General features: G+C 36.9%; 1 protein-coding gene and 1 long non-coding RNA gene across 4 annotated transcripts in view; one reads left to right on the forward strand and one right to left on the reverse strand.

Annotated features, from left to right (window-relative positions):
- LOC123516314 (integrator complex subunit 3-like) overlaps positions 1 to 14,810 on the forward strand; it is a 56,748-nt gene extending 41,938 nt beyond the window's left edge. The window contains exons 12-15 of one of the 3 annotated variants that reach the window (XM_045275594.1): positions 2,485 to 2,671; positions 3,170 to 3,647; positions 7,625 to 7,714; positions 12,664 to 14,810. In XM_045275594.1, coding sequence (XP_045131529.1) covers positions 2,485 to 2,671; positions 3,170 to 3,647; positions 7,625 to 7,672 — 713 coding nt within the window. In that variant the 3' untranslated portion in view covers positions 7,673 to 7,714; positions 12,664 to 14,810. Of the gene's footprint in view, positions 1 to 2,484; positions 2,672 to 3,169; positions 3,648 to 7,621; positions 7,715 to 12,663 lie in introns of all 3 variants that reach the window. The other 2 variants (XM_045275593.1, XM_045275592.1) reach the window with 2 other exon arrangements.
- Positions 6,015 to 22,199, reverse strand: LOC123516320. The gene is made up of 3 exons (XR_006678163.1): positions 22,017 to 22,199; positions 8,258 to 8,381; positions 6,015 to 6,074 (listed from the first exon to the last, which is right to left on the reverse strand). It is a non-coding gene; the product is annotated as an uncharacterized LOC123516320 (long non-coding RNA).

Here is a 22,199-nt window from a genome sequence, read left to right on the forward strand (position 1 = left end):
TCTGCACCCAGCCAGGGAATCAAATCCCGGTCCTCTGGCTTGTGAAGCCAGCGCTCTAACCACTGAGCTATCGGTGTGTGTGTGTGTGTGTGCGTTTCACTGTTTGATCTGCTGCAGTCTCTGACGAGACAGCCAGATGTTACCCTACGGAACGAGCTCAGAGCTCATTATTTCCAATCTTTGGATAGGCCTGAGACCAGGCACACACCACACACCGGGACAACAAGGTCACAACTCCTCGATTTACATCCCGTACCTACTCACTGCTAGGTGAACAGGGGCTACACGAGAAAGGAGACACACCCTAATATCTCCACCCGGCCGGGGAATCGAACCCCGGTCCTCTGGCTTGTGAAGCCAGCGCTCTAACCACTGAGCTACCGTGTGTGTGTGTGTGTGTGTGTGTGTGTGTGTGTGTGTGTGTGTGTGTGTGTGTGTGTGTGTGTGTGTGTGTGTGTGCGCAGGTCTAGTGGCTGATGACAATTTTCAATTTGGTTATAGATAATAATTACATTTTTTTATTATTTTATTTATTTATCATTATTTATTTTATTTATTTATTTTTTATTTTTTTATTTTTTTGTTTATTTAATTATTTTATTTATTTATTTTATTTTATTCATTTATTTATATTTATTTATTTATTTATTTTTTTTTTATTAGTTTTTTTTCTTTGTGTGTGTGTGTATTTACCTAGTGGGGCTCATAGTTTCCTGTCTCCATTTATCCAATTTTTCCTTAAAGTGATGCACATTATATGCTGCAACAACTTCATTATTCAATGCATTCCACTTCACCATTCTGTGTGGAAAACTATTTTCCAATATTCTTCACACTGCCTTATCCTGATCTTTACATGATCTTTTGTCCTACTATTTTCAGTTACCAGCACCAGGTCTTCCTTGTCTGTTTTTTCAATGCCATTGACTATTTTGTACATTGTTATTAGGTCTCCTTGTTCTCTTCTGTCTTGCAAGGTTGGTAGTCCCATTTGCTTCAGCTGTTCTTCATATGTTAGGTCCTTTAGTTCCGGCTAATAAATTAACGTAACAGTTTATCCCATTGTGAACGTCATTTACATAAATCTGAAACATAATAGAGGCTAAGACTGACCCTTGTGGCACTCCAGTTGTTACTATACCCCAAGATGAGTATGTATCCCTGATCACAGTTCTCATCTCCCTGTCCTTCAAATAATCCGTTGTCCATTCTAACAAAGTTTCTCGCAATCCTCCTATGTTCTCTAGTTTCCAAAGTAGTCTTCCATGAGCGACTTTATCAAAAGCCTTTTTTATGTCCAGGTATACTGTGTCCACCCATCCATCTCTGTTTTCCAGTCCTTCTATTACTCTCGAGTAGAAGCTTAAGTTCACACATGACCATCCTGTCCTGAACTCAAATTCTCTGTATGATATGATTTGTTGTTCTTCCAGATGTTTAACCGATTTTTCTTTGATAATTAGTGGCTCAGTTGCCTTTCCTCCTTTAAATATTGGTATTATGTTGGCTCTTTCCATTCTAGTGAAACTTTTCCTTCATTTAGTGAACTTGTAATTATTTCCTAAATTGGATCAAGTAGTTGCTTTTACATTCTTTTAGCATTCAGCCTGATACACCATCGGGCCCCATTGCTTTTCTTACATCCAAATGATCCAATAATCATCCAATATCCTCTTTGTGCTCTGTGATTTCCTGTAATCCTTGGTAATGCAATGTCCTATTAGGGTCTATTAAATCTTCTACAATGAATACCATTTTCAAGCTCTTATTCATTATTTCACACATTTCCTTCTGTTTGGTATGGCTTCCCTCCTTTAATTGCTCTCTAAATCCAGAAAAGTCCTTATCCATATTATCCTCAATCCAACAGGTGTTTCAATAAATTGCTGGTTTTCACAAAATGGCATTTGTTTTGATGTCATACGTCTGGTCACGCCACTTAGTTCCGTTTCTCTCTCCATTTTTCTATCTATACGATCCAAAAACTTCTTATATTATGGAAACAGGAGAACCCTATGACCCCCAACCCCCTGTACATACGTCTAGGTCAGGCTCCAACGCCTGCTGAAGTTCGTTCCCTGGGAGCTGCTCAGCACATCTTCTCAGTACGATGTCAGCGTGATGTGTGTGTGTGTGTGTGTGTGTGTGTTTTACCTGTTAAGCTTTTTTTTTTTTTTTTTTTTTAAGAGAAGCTTACTAAGTTCTGTTTTTTAAAATGTGTTTGGCTCTGCTTCATCTTAGCTACCTCACCTTGTAGGGATATCAGCCTTGTAAGTGGATGGATTATAGTCAAAAAGACAACTGAGTGGATGTCAGAATACTGCCTCAATATTCACAGTGCACCATCAAAAGAGGGCAAGGGAATAAGGAATTCCCTTATCAGTATTTAATTTTCATGTTATGGCTAACCTTACCTTACTACCCACTTTAAGAAAAGTGTCAGCCTAGTGTATAACATATTTTACCTTTTTACTGTCTTTTCAGAAAAGAGTTTGCAGTGGGAAACTGTGGAGCAGTTGTTTCTCTGGCAACTGGCAAAAGCCCACGAGATTCCTGTGGACTGCTGCCTGTCTGTGATGCCAAAGCTCAAGTTTACCTCACACTCTGCATTGGTGTCAAATACACATGGAGAAGCACTTTCAAATATCCTCATGATGCTGCGGAGAGAATCGTAAGTAGAAGATAATGCAAGTAAGAGCCTTGTCATTGCCAACACAAATGAGATGAAAAAACAAGCATGTTTGAAGATCCCATATCATAAATAACTAGTGATACATGATTCTTCTAACAATTCTTATTGTGTTATATATTGAGAAACAGAATAACCATGGTTGTCATAACAATTATTTAGACAAAATTTGATATATTTTACTGCATAATTAAAAACCATTATCTCCCATCAGGATTGTACACATATTGAGTACATATAGAGGGATGTTTAGAAACCAAGATGTCAAAAAAGTAGTACTTGCCCTTTAGTAACAGTAATCACAGCTTCCGTGCCTAATCCCAACTCATTTAGATGTAATCAAGGTAGTTTTTTTTCTAGAATAATACCACATCTTATAATCAAGGTAGTTTTTTTTTCTAGAATAATACCACATCTTATAAGGAAGTAAACATACTCATAAGGAGTTCACTTATAAGAGGCTTTTTTTTTTTTTTTCAGACCCACTGGGATTCTTTTACGAACACTCTTACTTCGGGAGTTTAGAATGGAAGACCCCACTGTGGTGACCATCCTACAGTACTGGGTTCAGCGGTACGAGGATAAGATGGCCAACCTCATCAATGAAGTGGTCAACAACAAGCCACAGCCCTCACCAAACAAACGGAAACGGAACCAAAGTACAAAAGCCAGTGCAGTGCCATTGGACCAAGTCTTGTCACACTTGAACCACTTAAGGACAGCTTGTGGCCAAACGACATTTTTTGCACTAGAAACCATGCAGGATATTTTGCAAACAGCCCAAAATCAGTGTAGTGAGACGCAAAAGAAAAAATATGGTGATCTTTTTGCACTTATTGAGGAGGAGGAAGAGGAGGAACCAGCACCAGAACCTCAGAGAAAACCTAAACCCAGTCGAGGTAGGAAACCCAAAGGACGAAAAAAGCAAGAATCGGAAAGTGAAGAGGAGAGCAGCGAGGTAAATATGATGTTTCTTGTATTTATTATTCATTTTGAGCTTTACTTGTAGTGGATAACACCTATGTCACTTTTTCATGCTATTACTTGATAGTAGATAGGATTGGACAGAAATGCACATGAATTTAACAACCATTGCTCATCCATGTATATGTTGTGTGGTAAGTTTATTACTGTCTGTTCATATTAGAAAAGTAAATCTGCTTTAAGAAAGCCCTTCCCTCTTTGTGAGTTAAGATTTATTCCCTTTCACTTGGTTGGCAGTCATCTGATTAATTGTTGATGACAAAATATTTGCCCAAGACATTCCAAGAGTGCATGACAAATTCAGTAAGTCGCATGATTAAAACAATTTTATGCGATGGTACTCTGCTTACTTATCAGTAAGATTCACATACTGTGGCAAATTAGTAAGGGAAATCAAAATGAAAAAAAACAGAATATGGAGATAACTATCATTTTCACTTGTTTAACTTCTTAGCATTGGCTTACATGAATGAATTTGTATATCTCCTTGGCTTGGATACATTGCTTGTTTTGCATTGTTCAGCTCCATTCAGAAGTGTTTTTCAGCAAATCTTATTGACTTATAAGCACAGTGCCATCATACAAATACATCAAAAATGTTCATAATAATGTATTTAATATGCCTCACAAAACATACTTCCTTACATCACCAGCCAATCAGGTGAAAGAGAGAAGAGTCTATATAGTATGCACAGAAATTCTTGATAGCACTGGGCCGGTGTCATTTCTTTTTGTGGTCAGCATTTGAGGCTCACAACTACCTTCCCAGGATGGTAAAATATTCTGATGCTTTTAGAACACTAATTGGTAACCTTTTATGCCCTCTCAAGCATAGGAACCAGTGTGTGTGTCACCTCAATTATCTGTTCAGTTGATATAGAGAAAACATGGTCTGTCATCTGGTGTGCCAGACAAAGGCTAATTGCATTACTATTTCACTTCCCATCTATTTCCACTCAGGAACAAGGCTGAGGTGTACGATTTCAATGACTCTGTTAAAGCTACTGCACTCACCCAATTTTCCAAGTCTGCTAAGCTTCATAAGATTACTCTGAAGACCCTTGCACTTATCTCCAGGCAGGTTGCTAAAGAACCAAGGCAGACAGCACGGAGAAAAACTTCAAAAATTTTATTTTATTTTATTTATTTATTATTTTTTTTTTTATTTATTTATTTATTTTATTTTTTTTATTTTTTTTATTTTTTTATTTTATTTTTTTTTAATCAGACTTGGAAAGTGGGACACGTGCATGTAGCCTCACCAGCATCTTTGCAGTGGTGCACCATGTTGTCCTCACCCCAACTCTTTATTGAGTGGAAATAAATGGGAGATCATGGCCAGTCTAGTATAATTTAAGCAACTCCTTACATTTCTCCCGACTTGTACTAATTTTTAAGCATGTTGAGAGTGTGGAGAGGGTAGCAGGAAGTAAAATAGTAGCACAGCAAGCCTTTGTCTGGCACACCTGAGGATAGATCACTCTCTCTATATCAGCTGACCAACTATCTGAAGTTAACTTACACACTGTTGCCTGCTCCTCAGAGAGGGTAAAAGGTTGCCAATTAGTATTCCAAAAAAACATTAGAACATCTTCCCTTCCCAGGAAGGGAGTTGCTAACCTCAATCACTTACCACAATGAGAAATGATGTTGGCCCTGGGGTGTCAAGACTTCTGGCCACACTGTATGACATCATTAGAGACATTCCCAAATTTTTTTGCCCTGCTCGTGCACTCCTCTCCTGTTCTGTTCTGTTCTTTTACTGCTCCTCCTTATCTCTCCCCTGCTCTTTCTTTCTTCCCTTCCCTTCTCATCTCATCTCTTCTCTTCTCTTGTCATCTTTCCCCTGCTTTCTTTCTTCTCTTTTCCCCTGCTCTCTCTTCTCCCCTCCTCTTTTTCTCTCATCTTCTCCTCTCTCCCCTGCTCTTTCTTCTTTTCTCCTTTTTCTCTTCTCTTCTCTTCTCATCTTGTCTTTCCTGCTCTTTCTCTCTTCTCTCTCCTATTTCTCTTTTCTCTTCTCTTGTCATCTTTGTCATCTTTCCCCTGCTTTCTTTCTTTCTTCTCTTCTCTTCTCCCTCCTCTTTTCTCTTGTCTTCTCCTCTCTCCCCTGCTCTTTCTTCTTTTCTCCTTTTTCTCTTCTCTTCTCTTCTCATCTTGTCTTTCCTGCTCTTTCTCTCTTCTCTCCTATTTCTCTTTTCTCCTCTTTCTCTTCTCTTCTCTCCCCTGCTCTTTCTCTTGTCTTCTTTTCTCTTCCCTGCTCCTTCTCGTTCTCTCCTCCTCTCCCCAGCTCTTTTCGTATGTCCCTTGTTCTTCCTTTTCTTTTACCTCTTCTCTCCCCAGCTCTTCCTTTTTTTCTGTTTCTATCATCTCTTTTGCTCTTTCTTTTCTTCCTGTTTCTTCTCTTTCAAATCATAGGAATTTGCAAGAGGGAAGATTAAAAATTAATATACAGAAAGGGATGGAAGAGTACAAATAAATCATGCAGAGATATATAAATGCTAGTACTCTTGGTTCCATAGTCTTGTCAACCCAGCAGTAGTTGTTTATCAACAGAATACTGATACACTGAGTCTTATTGACTGAATATTGTATTATTGTACTTTGGCAGTCTATCCATATGAAACTATGCATGTGGTATTCTCAAGAAATTCTTATCACTAAATATGAAGAGCATTCTAAACTTCAAGATTGACTGCACTTAGCGGTATTTGTTACAGTTGTCTAACGTAAAGTGACTAGTTTCTTTCATGAACTATTTTCTATTGTTGCCCATGGGCAGATCCTTTCTAACATAAAGGAAAAGAAAACTATTTAGCATAACTTATACCTGAGTTTAGACACTTGACAGGTAGATTGCCAGGACTCAGTAATGCAATTTTCCCCACGATCACAACTAGAGACATTTCAATGATCTCCATATTAACTTTAATTTTTATTCTTATTTAGTGTGCTTTTTATTCTTATTTAGTGTGCATGTGTGCACACACACACACACACACACACACACACACACACACACACACACACACACACACACACACACACACCTCTACCTCCTGAGCCTTATGGAATTACCAAGATTCACTTATAGTATTTACCATGATGACTGTCAAATGTGAACTTCCAGATGTAGCAAAGTAGCTTTTCCTCAAATTAGATTATTATATCAAGGAATCACAGTACTCCAAGTCAACCATATTATTTAAGTGTCTTTTCAAATGGCACTTGGCTAATATAGCCAAAGATCCTCAAAGGCCAGATAAAATAAAAACATGCACATCAAAAGGTGATGTACAGCAGAATACTGGATGAAGAAGCAGGGAGGCTCTTCAGCTACAGACACCCTCTTGGGGGAAGCACTACTGGATGAAGTTTTTGTAGGCAGGTTTGCATCTGTGGAAGTACTTCCAAAAAAGTAAAACAGTATATTGATATGTGCTGCAGTACCAAAACCAGAACTGTTTCACACTTCCACAAGTGCAGACTGCAGTTTGACTTAATACTGATTGAAATTTTTCTCATTCACCTAATATATTAGCACCATAACATTTAATTTAGGAATCTTGGCTCCACAACTCACTTATCACTTTTAAGCCTTTGATAAGGTAAAAATCCTAATAGATTTTTCAGCATGTTTTTTTATGCTTTCACTCAGATATTAAAAAGAAATAGAATGCAGGGAGTGAGGTCATGGCAACTTGAGAGAAGAGTGGCAGCTGTTTAGAATTGTGCAGAAAAAATGTATGGAGTGAGGAAGGGAAAGTGAATGGTGGAGAGAAAAAATATATGTAGCTTGTTGAAAAATAGGCTTGCATATGAAGTGTGACTGCAGAGAAGAGCTGAGAGGTGTAGAGAGAAGTCAAACAAAGAGTTGTGCATGATGCAAGAGTAGGTGCAGAGAGGTGGGATAGGTCCATGACAATTTTCTGGTAAATGATAATTTTTCAGAAGGAGGTGAAGAGGGTGCAAAAGGAACATCAGGGAAAGAAGAGAGCATGAGAGCAGAGGATGGCAGGATGTTGATTGAGAAGGATGCAGCAAGTAAGAGATAGGCAGAACATTTTGAAGGACTACAATGTAGAACAGGATAGGCAGCTTGAGATTGTTACATACAATATAGAGAAAGATATGAATATAAGTAAATGAATCTTTGATCATTAAGAAGAAAAGTGCAAGAGACAGTGAAAGGGATTTGTGCTGTTGAGGCTGCAGATAGATTGATGTGTGGTTGAATGTTTAAAGAGTGTTGAAGTAATAGTGGTAGGGTGATTAGTAGTCACTAAGTAGGCGCTTCTTAAGCAAGTGGTGATAAATAGTGATAAAAATTATAGTACAAGTGTTTGTATGTATGAACAATATCCTGACCTTGGCTTCCTGTCATGTCATCTCACTGACCCATGTGGATAGTGCATCAGTATAGTTCACATACTAGTTTCAAAAGACTTTCTGCAATTAGGTAATGAATGTTTAATTTTTTCTTCAGTCTTGGCAGTTTTGATAAGAGCACTTACAGTTATAAGATACGTAAGTGTTCATCAACCAAGAATTAATTATTGGTTTTATGAAAAGTTCAGATTATCCCACCTGTAAAGGCTGGACACAAAAGAAGTGGGATTGTGAATCAGGCCTCTCCAGAATGTCTAAATCTCCCAGATCTTGCAATGTTTTGAAGAAGGCTCACATGTTCTCTCCCAGTCATCAGGCAGTCCTGGAAAAGGAAACTTAGTGGAGCACTACCAGCCTCTGAGGGATATTCATTTATACAAAATCAGATGAACTAAAATAATTATAATAATTATTTATCTTTACTATTTTAAACCTCACTTTGTTTGGGGCAAACTGTTTCATAATGAAAGCTTGCACACACACACACACACACACACACACACACACACACACACACACACACACACACACACACACACACACACACACACACACACACACACACACACGGCCCGGTAGCTCAGTGGTTAGAGCGCTGGCTTCACAAGCCAGATGACCGGGGTTCGATTCCCCGGCCGGGTGGAGATATTTGGGTGTGTCTCCTTTCACGTGTAGCCCCTGTTCACCTAGCAGTGAGTAGGTACGGGATGTAAATCGAGGAGTTGTGACCTTGTTGTCCCGGTGTGTGCTGTGTGCCTGGTCTCAGACCTATCCCAAGATCGGAAATAATGAGCTCTGAGCTCGTTCTGTAGGGTAACGTCTGGCTGTCTCGTCAGAGACTGCAGCAGATCAAACAGTGAATTACACACACACACACAAAAAGGAGGAAAGTCAACTGAGGTATTAAATTATACACCAGTGTCACTTACAAGTGTGGTTGGGGAAGTTATGTGAAATAGTTATCAAAGAAAATGGGTTAAATATTTCGAAGAAGAATAAGTTATATCAAACAGACAATTTGGCTTCAGGGCAGGATGGTCATGTGTGTCGAACTTAAGTTTCTACTTAAGAGTAATAGAGGGATTGGAAAGCAGAGATGAATGGGTGGACACAGTATACTTGGACATAAAAAAGGCTTTTGATGAAGTCTCTTATGGCAGACTATTTTGGAAGTTAGCATAGGAGGACTGCGAGGAACTTTGTTACACTGGATAAGGGATTATTTGAAGGACGGAGAGATGAGAACTATGATCTTGGGGTAAAGTAGCAAGGGAAGTGCTAAATTGCCTAAACAATATGTTAAGGAAGGACAGAAGAGTGCTACTTGTGGGAGATTTAAACTGCAAAGATATAAACTGGGAAGAAATGGATGCAAACAGTCATGCTAGACACTGGGAGGAGGAAGTGTTACAACTGGCAATGGGTGAAGAAGTATACAAGATATAGAGTGGAAGAAGAACCATTCATTATTGCTGGATTTGGTTTTCACGATCCTTCTCCAAGCATCAAATATCATAGCCCAATGACAAAAAGTGATCACATGGTACCAGAAATTGATTTAGAGGGTCAGGAAATTTTAAAATGCAAGGAGACACACACAGCAATAAAGATCAAACCACACCAAGTCAAATTTGGAGGACTAAAAAGCTACTTTGGTTGTATTGAGTGGAAAGAAATTATGCAAGACAAGACAATTCAAGAAAAGTATGATGTAATCCTAGACAAGTATAATGAGGGAGTTAAGAGATATGTTCCTGAATACAGAATAAAAGAGAGCAAAGACATGCTGTATGTGCAAAAGCTAAAAAGTGTAAGGATGCAGTGTGGAAAAAATTAAGGTTAGCTACGGAATGAAGCAAACAGGAAGCAGTATAAAGAGGAACGAAATGAATACATTAAGATAAGAAAGGAGGAGAGAAATTTTGAAAAAGAACCCAACCTTTTTTATAAGTATATAAATGGAAAAATTACAAACAGAGACCATCACTAAGTTGATTAAGGGAAATAGGGTATATGAAACACCAGAAGAAATGAGTGAACTTATGAATGAGAGCTTTAAATCAGTATTTTACGAAGAGGGAGAGTTCAGTGATTAAAGACTTAGTGAGATGTAACATGGAAGAAAATAATAAAGCAACAAAATGAAAATAATAGGAGGCAACATAAAAAGACACAAAATGAATGTTAGAATAAGAAGTGAGGAGGAAAAAAAGTATTAAATGGATGTAGTAAAGAGATGTGAAGAGGAACCCAAGTTTTTTTACAAGTATACAAATGGAAAGACGATGAACAAGTTAATTAAGGAAAATAGGATGTATGAAACAACAGAAGTGAATGAACTTACAATTGAGAGCTTTAAGTTAGCATTTAATGTGGAAGGAAATTTCATAGAACCAAACAATAAAGTGATGTAGGAAGAGTTATGGAACATTATGGTGCAAAAACAAAAAAAAATAACAAATTATTGGAGAAGATGGATGTAAGTAATGGGATCAGATGGAGTGTCAGGATGGACACTTGAGAGAATGTAGAGAACAGCTGGTGGAACCAATTATGGATGTGATCAACAGCTCCTTGTGATGGAAGGAAGAGTACCAAGGGAGTGGAAAAGAGCAAATATAGTGCCTAAATACAAAGGAGAAAAGGACTGAACCCCTAAATTATAGACCAGTGTCACTGACTAGTGTTTTGGGAAAGATCTGTAAAATTGTGATCAAGAAAAAATGGATAGAATATCTAAGGGTAAAATAACTCCCAATTTGGTTTTAGAAAAGGAATATTGTGTACAATAAATTTACCAAGTTTCTATACAAGAATAATAGATGAGGTACAAGGAAAAGATGAATGGGTCAACATACTGTATTTAGATATCAAAAAGGCTTTTGACAGAGTACCACATAAAAGACATATGGAAAATAGAACATATAGGAGAAATACAAGGAATATCTTAAGTTGGATGAGGGACTACTCAAGAGCAAGAGAAATGAGGACTGGTAAGAGACACTTCATCAAGTTCAAGCACAGTAACTATTTGTGTACCACAAGGTTTATTGTTAGCACTAAATTATAATGTTCCAAATATATTAATGATATACAAGAGGGCTTGAGTACCAACATAAATTTATTTGCAGATGATGCAAAACTATTGAGAGTAATAAATAGCAGTGAGGACTGTATAGAAATGCAAGAAGATATTGACAAGAGCTGGGAGTAGAGCCTAAAGTGGAAATTATAATTTAATACTAAAAAATTTTATGTGATGGAAATGAGTAAAAGTAATATTAGACCTACGTGGGTATACAAAATGGGAGAAGAGATTATAATGAAGAGGAAGGAAGAGAAAGACTGGGAGTGGTTATACAAGATACCCTGACCTGAGAAAGACACATAAATGGGTTATTTATATTTACTTCTACATCTAATCGTATTAACAAATATCAGGATGGCATTTAATTACATGGATAAGAGTATGATGAAAAAAAAATCATAACCACTATTATAAGAACCAAAGTTAAATATGCAGCAGTGGTGTGGTCTCCACTTATGCAAAAGGATATCAAGAAATTAGAAAGGATTCAGAGGACAGCTACAAATATGGTGCCAGAGATGAAGAACCTTACCTATGAAGAAAGACTGAAGGAAATGGGAGAGAGGAGATCTAATAACAGTGTATAAGATAGTAAACTATATGGAGAAGATAGGCAGACAGGACTTGGTATCACTGACAGAAGATAGAGATAGACCAATAAGAGGACACTCCCAGAAGATCATGAAGAGTCAGTGTTTGAGGATCATTAAAAAGTTTAGTTTTCCACGTAGAATGGTGGATATCTGGAACAACTTGAGTGAAGAGATTGTAACAACAGAAAACGTGCATACATTTAAGGAAAAGTTGAATAAAAGTATATATGGAGACAGGTCACTATGAGCTCCCTTAAACCCTGTAATATACAACTAATTAAATATACACACACACACATCTGTGGAGTAACAAAGTCACAACTCCTTAGCTGGCATCCTAATTGAAACAGAGTAACAAAGGTTCCATGTCAAGTATGTCAAGTAAAAGAAGCTATGTCAATAAAAAAAAAATATTAACTTTGTTTTTAAACATAGGAGAGGTTAGTGAGCTTCAGATCGTTGCAGCAGCAAGGAATGAGACCATTAAAGGAAAATATGTCTGAAAAAGAGTAAGTCATTCATGTCATAGAAAGAATTGCAGGGGATGAAAACAGGAAAAGCTACTGGTTTGGATACATGTATTGTTGAATGTTTGAGGAATGGCAGTGTGATGTGTGATTGTTGTTGAGTGGCTTTAAAATCAGTGCAGACACATGCCTTTTTTTTTAAACCGATTTTTTCCTTGATATGAAGTGATACTTTGAATTTCTCATACAGCCTACATGACTGAATTATCTGCTTCAATTTCTAAATCTGCTTATGTGATATCCATATGTACACTTATGTATGTATATGCTAAGAAGGTGAATGCCAATATAGCTGCAACATTCATCGCTTCTAAGAACCATTTGCTGAAGGCTTTCTCTTATTGCTTCTAATTACTTTTTTACAATGGTTTTTAATTATTTTCTTCTCTCACTTAGGAGGAAGATGTCAAGAAGCCATCCAGAAAACGAAAAAAAAACAACCAAGTGGGCTCTGACAGTGACTAACTGTGGCTGTTAATCTAACCCAAGTAGATGTTTGTCGTCAAAGAAAATCTTGAACATTTCAAGAGGTATAGCCAAGATGGTGCACAACAGTTGTCTCCAGGTACTTGTTAAGCCACTGATACTGGCTGAGATATTGTGGCTTGATGGAAGTGTCAGTGCTTCTGTTAAGGCTGAACTGATGAGTTGTGGTGAAGTCACTTGACTTGCAAGGCCACAATCAGTAGTATCAGTCACAAGTATTACCCATGCATGGCATTGGTACTGACCATGGCAGGACCATTTTGTACTATCATGGACAGTGACTGTATCCATATAGTGCATCGCTGTTCCTGGCTCAAATCACTGTTGTACTGGTAGTCACTGGTGATGTCAGTCATTGGTACTGGGATCAGTCACTGGAGCACTAATACTTGCTGCAGCAACAGCTGAGGGCAGTGTGGAAGACAGCCTCCGGGAACAAAACCCAGCACTCTTCATCTGTGATGTGATATAGCGGTAGCCTTAATTTTTTTGTATTTTCCCCTCCTCCTTTTTTTATGCATTCTTCAAGGGGATGCATTCATTTAATTGTGGGGAGACATACTTGTCTTCACCAGTGTTGATTTTTCCCACCCAGTAATTGAGCTGTGGACTCGAAAAAAACTTTCCTCAGGCAAAGTAGACAGATAATTTGGATATTGTTAAACAATTTCCTTGAAATATTAAATAACAGTTTTGAGACAGAATCAGCATGTGTGATGAATGTCTGCTGCTTTGTTGGCAAAAGTGAGTCAAGTCTTGTGATGAAGGGGAAAAACTATATTAAGGAACTTGCATATCAAGAGATGAAAACTGTTGAAAAAAAACTGTAATACCTCCCAGCCAAAGATTTTACTAGCAGTATATCTGACCACTGAGAAGTAATCAGTGTGTGTCTCCCCCTTGAAGTATATATTTTAAATTTTCACGTTTTAAAAAGAACAGTTTGTTCTCTGTAATTGGAAAATCTTCCAGAAATATTGTTGAAACACATTTCTCTTCAAGGGAAACATGCAGGAAGTCCTCATTTACCTACTTGTCACTACCACTGGGCCCAGTCATAAGTTGCCTCTACAATTTGATTGGCTCAATTTTTTAATCAAATATATTTTTAATTAATCATTGTAACATGTTGCTGTGTACCAAGATGCATTGCATTCAGGAAATTCAATAAACTGAGTTGGGTCATAGCATACAAAATTATGCAGTTCTGAGCATTATATGAATTGTAAGTTTGATAGGTTATCTTCAAGGTTGCTCAAGTGTCAGGTATGAGTAGCATTCATAGTGTAATGCTTTAATACAGAACAAACTTGCATTATTTTTATCAGAATGGTATCCATGATTTTTTTTTTTTTTTTATTTATTTTTTTTTTTTTTATTATTATTTTTATCTTTGACACGGATGACTCAACAGATGAGATAAGCAGAGGAAGCTAGAGAGTAATGGCTTGTGTGGCAGACTACTTCACCCTCATCCACCCAAGCATTGCACTATTGCTTTTTTAGCTTCCTCCTGACTTATTTCAGGGAAATGTTCACATGTCATGTATCATCTGTTTTGAGATACCTAGACAGTTACATTGAAAACAATACCATAGTGCCATTGCAATGTCCACCTGTTTCTTTTTCTAAACTAAATCTCAACAGGATGGATCTATATATCTTCATGAGCAATTTTAGGAAGCTTTTTCATGTTTTTGTAATATAGGAAGTGACTGAATTTTCACATATCTTTTTTTATTTCTGAATAGAGAATTCAATTGAGTGTCACCAGTGGAAAAAAATAATTGAGGAAATAATTTATCCATTCCAGTCACTGCTTGAACATTTAGAGCACAAATATTTATAAAATATAGATAACACAAGCAACCCAGAGTAATTTCACGAATGAAAGTGCAAGAACTAGAATGAAGAATGAAGACGTGTAGACAATGCCTTACTGCTGTCTGTTTATACAACAAACACTCTATTCTTTGTTAAGATAGCCAAACTTCAACCAGTTTTAGATGTGCTAAAACAGATTTATATAAGATTATTAATAAAATTTTTAAAAATTATTGTACTAATTATTTGGGAAAGTCCTTAGTTATAAGTTAACTCAAAACCATGATATCTTGCACTCTACTGGGCAACTCTTTACAACAGATGGCAATCAGAAATACCTCAGTGCATATTTATTCATATGACAATACTTTCTTTATAGACTGTTCTTTCATTTTACATAGTGAAAGAATTACTAGTATTACCACTTTTCTCTTATTCTTGAACATTATCTTCACCTGTTTTGAGTGTCTCTCCACATGTTACACTGCCCTCTCATCATATCTACCTATCTACTCAAGGAACAAAGAATTTAAGTTTCTATTCAACTATTAACAGTTTCCATTTAGTAAATAAGATAAACTATGAGATACCAATGGTTATTTTGAATTTCCTGTTAAGAGAAGACGGGAAAAATTACAGAGAGAAATCTCTACAGACGTGTCGCAGGACTGGAGTTTGCACAGGTAAGTGATTAAGGCAGCAGTGATAATAGTGTCACATGATGGGTTTGCACAGGTAAGTGATTAGGGCAGCAGTGATATCTTCAGCAAGATGACTTACAACAAGTAAGGAAGGTCAAACAAAGTTACTATGAAAAAATTGCCATACTTCTGGAGGGAAGTTGTACCTGTGCAGAAAGAATTATTAATATTGAAGGCATCTAGGAGTAGTTGAAAAACTATATGAAGAATGAATGACCTGGGACCTCATTCATTAAAGTATTCACAGTACTACATGCATCTGGGATAATGCATTCTAGGCTCAGAAAAAAATATAATTACTAAAGAAATTAAAGAAGCAAAGGACACTGGAAAGAAAATGTGGAATATGATAAATAAATTAAGGGGAGTTAACCAAAAGGAGGAAAAGGAAATTGCAGTTTATGATGAGGTAGGGAAAAGGATAGACTGGGATGTATTGCCTGAAAAAATGGTAGAATATTGGAATACAATATACAGAAAGCACCCAAATGAGATTAATGAAGAATGGAATGAGCAAATTAAAGAAGAATATACTGCTGAGATAAGAAGGAGAGAAAGAACCCCTAGAATAGTGTACGGAAGGAGAAATTAAATAACACTAATACCAGAAAACCTAAAAGAACACTATGATGCACTAAGAGGAAATTTGGAACCTGATGGTACAGGAAAATTAATGATTAACTACACTGCTGATGACCGAATACAATATTTCCCCAAACAAATACTGGAATATATGGATAGTTTAGAAGGTACAGTAATGTGGCAGCAAGGTAAAGCAATGGGGTGGGATGGATGGAGGGAAGAAGATGTGAAAAGTGCACTAAGTAAAATAAAAAGTAGAAAACAACCAGGTCCAGATAAGATAAAAGGAGAAATATTAAAATGGTTTAAAGAAAATCCAACGTGTTTGCAAGCCTTAACAATTTGCCTAAATCATGTCATAAATAAAAATGAAGTACCAGACGAATGGAAGATATAAAAAACAGTAATGATTGCCAAAACAAATAAGCCAAAAGTAAAAGAGCACAGACCAATAGCCTAACAAATACCAACTATAAGCTTACTATGAATTTAATTAAAGGAAAACTCTTGGAACACATTAAGTCACTTGGAGAAATAAACGTATTGCAAGCAGGATTTACAGAAGGCAGACGACTAGAGGATAATTTATTCATTTTAAACTATTGCATAGAAAATAGCAAACAAAGGAAACAGGAACTAGTAATTACAGCTATAGATTTTGAAAAAGCCTTTGATTCCGTAAACAGAAAAGAGTTAATAAAGGTGTTAAAATACTATGAATGCAACCCCAAGATAATAGACACTATAGTAACACTATACACAAATGACAAAACACAGATGTTCTTGGGCCAGAGGAAAGTTGGGGATGTCACAGTAAGCAGTGGCATACGACAAGGGTGTACAGGATCCCCACTGCTCTTTGTGCTACTTGTTAATCATATTATTAAAAAGATAAATGAAAGCCACATGGGATCTAAAATCAGTAAACTATACATTCCAGTATTGTTCTATGCAGATGACGGGCTTCTATTATCAAACAGCAGGAAAGAAATGGAGCAGATGATAACTTTAGTGACAGAGACTTCTGCTGAATGTGGGCTGAACATCAATATACAAAAGAGCCAATGTTTGATTATAAATAGAAAAGAACCTAAACCAGAAAAGATAAAGGATATTGAGGTAGTAAAAGAAATTAAATATCTAGGAATAAGGATTACAGAAGAAAGAAAGCATATGAAGAAATATAAAGAAATGAAAATTGAATTGGCAAGAAAAATGTCAAACTTAGCTTTTTCAGTGGCGGCAAGATCATGTAATAAAATTTTAATAGGAAAAACATACTGGAAGAGTGTAGTATTGCCAAGTGTACTCACAGGAGGAGCAATAGTGGACTGGAATAAAACAGAACTGGAACAACTACAAAGAATAGAAAATAAAGTTTGGAGACATATTTTAGGAGCACCAAATTATGTGGCAGTAGAGGCATTACGAGGAGAAGTAGGAAGTGCCACCATGGAAGAAAGAGATATAAAGATTAAATTATGCTATGCAAAACATGTATTGAAAGGAAATAATGATTTATAAAGGGAAATAATACAAGAAATGAAGGAAAATAGTAAAGGAAGTCAGTAGCTTAGAATAATAAGAGGGTATATGAAACAAGTCAACATAAGCAATATGGAAGAATGAAATCAAATGAATGAAGAGAACATGAAGGAGAGAGTAAGGATATGGGGAGAAAGGAAATGGAGGGCAGGAATGGAAGAAAAATCAACGTTGAATATGTACTTTATGAATAAAAAAGAAATCAAGGAAGAAAACATATATGATAATACATTTAAATCTAAATTATTGTTCAGGTGCCCGAACTAATTCTTTACAACTAAACTGGAGGAAGAGGTTTAGTGGAGGGGGAGGAAAAGTGTGACATCTGCCAGGAAGGAGAAAGTGAAACATTACAACACTTTTTATTACACTGCCAAGGACTAAAAGACATATGCAGCAGATATGCAATTACAGAAGACACCATATTAGAAAAGTTCTTTTGTTCAAACCCAGTAAGTGAAAGTGAAATAGAAAAATATACACTGTATGTGGAAGAACTTTGGAAAACTAGAAAAACAAAGAGTGACTTAGCCCTGACCCAGCCCTGAAGCAAGAAAAGAAAATTGAGCTGCTGTTGCAAAGGCAATAGCGCATCTTACATCTATCTATCTATGATACTGAATTTGCCATAAACATTACATTGATAATTACAGAGCCAAAAATTAGAAAGATGTACATGTATACTCGTACTTCATATTATTTTAGATTAACATATTGTCCTGTACACCATGTAATACTGACTATTGTCTAATCGCCACACCATATTTGTTCCCATATTCACAAGCAATGTTCAAAACCTATATGTGCTAAAAAGTCTGCTTTTTGGCTTACTTTAATCTTACTAACAAAAAGTATATATACATAAGTTGAGAATTTGAGTGTTGATATATTGTAGCCACGGTCCGTCGAGCTACTGCTCCTTGACGGACATATTGTTAACTAATGGTTTAGTTGTACACAAAATATAATGAAATAGTAACAATGGCAATAGTATTTGTAGTAATAGTAATGATAAATATTTCAATTTAAATAAAATATAATATGTAAAATAACAACAAAAATAATAATAATAATAACAACAATAATAACAATAATAATAGTTACTTGCTGTAATATTCACCATCTAATATTATTGGTGGGATCGAGTTCTTAATGGATCTGTTTTGAAATAATATAAAATTAGTCTTTAAAATATTGAGATTAAGTTTGTTGTTAATGATCCATTGTTTAATATTTTCCAATTCAGATATTATATGTAAGGAATCTAAGTTTTTGTTCTTAAATACAAGAGTTGTATCATCAACATATATAACGAAATCAGTTTCTTTGCTTGCATTTACAATATCATTAATATAGATAATAAATAGTAATATGGGACCTAAGACAGAACCTTGTGGTACACCTCTAGAAATAGTAGTGAAGTGAGTAGTGTAGTGGTTAGCACACTCGGCTCACAACCGAGAGGGCCCGGGTTAAGTCCCAGGCGCGGAAACGCAAATGGGCAAGCCTCTTAATGTGTAGCCCCTATTCACGTAGCAGCAAGTAGGTACGGGATGTAACTCGAGGGGTTGTGGCTTCGCTGTCCCGGTGTGTGTGGTGTGTGGTATAGTCTAAGCCCTACCCGAAGATCGGTCAGTATGAGCTCTGAGCTCTTTCCGTAGGGGAAAGGTTGGCTGGGTGACCAGCAACGACCTTGGTGAATAAAACGAGCACAAACTCACACACACTTGTCCCATAACTATAAATTTTCATTTGTCACTCTCTCTCTCTCTCTCTCTCTCTCTCTCTCTCTCTCTCTCTCTCTCTCTCTCTATTGTCCATTAAGAAGTCAACATATCTAGATCATATTTCTGCAAGATAATGATCATATACATTTATTCATTCCTGAAGCAAACATTACTAAACAAACTGGGAATGCAGCTGCTGATGTACAGGATGGCGACACACATTTTTCAAGAGGCCGAGAAACGATAACAAGTTGTACAAATGACATTAAGACAGGAAATTCATGAGTTTAATGTCAAAGAATGTTATGTTCTCAGAGAGAGAGAGAGAGAGAGAGAGAGAGAGAGAGAGAGAGAGAGAGAGAGAGATGCTTTACAGATTAAAATACGAGCTTTGGAATGAGCTGCATGGATAAAAGTAAGTGTGAATACAATTAGAGAGATAACTCTACGCCATTTGTCAACTTATGCAACACCTATTATGCGCGAGCGAGCGCACGTACACAATCATGCACTGTCACATATCAACCGCCCATTTGCCTCGCCGCCGGGAAGCGATGAGGCAAATGGCGGCGGCGAGGCAAATGGCCTCTAAAAGTGTAGTCCCTGTTCACCTAGCAGTAAATAGGTACGGGATGTAACTCGAGGGGTTGTGACCTCGCTTTCCCGGTGTGTGGAGTGTGTTGTGGTCTCAGTCCTACCCGAAGATCGGTCTATGAGCTCTAAGCTCGCTCCGTAATAGGGAAGACTGGCTGGGTGACCAGCAGACGACCGTGGTGAATTACACGTTGGTACACACGCACACGCACATTCGGCAGAAAACATAACCATCGTGTCATGATTGTAGTAGAGGAGTAACATTAGTACGATTTACTAATTTCATTAGTGAATCGTTCACATGAGCACCTGCTTCTAGCAAGGGAGTGATACGAAGTACCTCAGAAAGACGATAATCTTGAACAAAGTCACTCAGACAGCCACACTTATGTGAAAAACATGTGAGAATGTTAAACCAAATGAATCGTATGATAGAATTGAAAGATGAGGAAATAATGGATAAATATGATGAGTGAAGATAGTGAGTGTAACGCAATGGGAAGACCTGATCGCTTCTAGCAGGTTCCTTATTTTCCTATGTTCCATGCTCCGTGTTGTCTCGCAACCCACTAATCTACTAACTGTGCTGCGATTCATGATGTATTAAACAATCTGAGCACCATAAAAACATTAAAAAATGAGAAAATGATTGAAATTGCAAGGGGCCACCTATCATACACGAAGCAGTCCTTGCATGAACATCCCTTCTATTACCACCTATCACCCCCTACCATGTATTTGTCTAATCTTGTTTTAAAGCTCCTGGTAAATATTAGATAAGGCATGCCAGTCTATTTACTAATGTTTTTGGCTCAAGCTCTAGTATTGCTTAACCTGAGTTTGGTTGGGTTAGGTAATGCTAGGATAGATGAATGTCTTTAAGGATAGATTATTGATTTTAAGCGATTTTCTGTGGCTTCAAAGATTGCGCCTATCATAACAAAAATAGCAATAACTCACTATTTTCCGTGGTGAGAGGTGACACTTTACCATATTTTAGCTTTTATCACTTGAAAAACTCTTTTTCCCACTAAGTTCCCAAGTTTGGGAGTTATGAGCCGAAAACGTTAATATGTAAGTAGGGCGTCGTGCCTGTCTTAATATCTACGAGTTCCCTTAACTTAGCACTAACAACCTGATTACCGTTCATCAACCACTATTTCGAGAACCAATTCCTTCTCATTTATTTCTTAAAACTATTTTTTTTCAAGCTTGAATCCATTATTTCTGGTTCTATTCGGACTACTGATCCTATAAACACTACACCCAATAAAAAGGTAGTACTCTATGACAGGGGCTTTCAACCTGAGGTTCGCGAACCCCTAGGAGATTCATAAGGTTTCTAGGGATATTTTGATGACTGATCTAATATCCTTTGCAGTATCATTATATATTGAGTTCTATGTCAGATTATTGGGGGTTCGGGTAGATAGTCTTATAATCTAGGGGATTCTTAACGAGAAAAAAGGTTGAAAACCCCTGCTTTTAGAGAATAGGATCTCACTCATTTTGTTAATGCACCCTTATTGAAGTTTTTTTTTTTAATTCATACACACTCGCAGCAAGGAAGATTAGCAAAAAAAAAATGAATATTTAGTTTTTCTAGTTTTCAGACAGTTTATAGATAAAGGTAAATCTCTGTATTTAACAGAAAATAAGTGTTCAGTGCCACACCTGAGACCCGCGCGAGTTGTGTCCGAGTTACACTAATATTATTTCTTACTATCTTACTAAGTTACACTCCTCTTACACTGGCTACGTCACGTGCATGTTACATGACCTATCAATTCCTTCTTGGAAGATACTTTCCAACTATTCACTCTTATACACACTGGCTATTTCATGTACTCCTACATGTATTTAATTTCTATAAGTCCTCTTTGAAGAAATTCATGCACCTTATATACTGCACCATACATACACATAGGTTGATTTTCACCGGTTTCGATCATGTAACAATTAGGCCCAGCAGCTTATTACGAGCAGCTATTCAATGCATGACCTGTAGTCTACTTAAGGCCTGGCACACGCTGAGGTGATGATATGACAAAGCCCTGTGTGTGCTGATACATTTGTATCAGCCTTCACTACTTTAATAAGGCTTCTACTTAAAGTAACACCGGTCTTTGAGGGCATTTTTATGGCTCTTGAGGCAGACTAACAACATTTATTCATTACCACTCTCTGGAGAATCAAGTTAGTCTTTTGTATGCTTTTCAGATTTGGCGTGGTGGACAGAGAAGAAAATGTTATGAATACGGCCCATAGAGAGGAAATACTAGCTACATACCTTGCTCGCTGCTCGTACCCTCCACTCACGTTATTCAACTCACTGCCAGGCGGAAACTACCAGATGGAGGTGTGTCAACGTCTGATTAATACTGAAATTTATAATAAAAAATACGATACGTATATACAATTTCAGGTTGAGATTTCCATAACATTTTTGTTTCGTTTATTTATTTATCTATTT

This window comes from Portunus trituberculatus, chromosome 40, assembly GCF_017591435.1.
Source record: "Portunus trituberculatus isolate SZX2019 chromosome 40, ASM1759143v1, whole genome shotgun sequence".
Taxonomy (NCBI): domain Eukaryota; kingdom Metazoa; phylum Arthropoda; class Malacostraca; order Decapoda; family Portunidae; genus Portunus; species Portunus trituberculatus.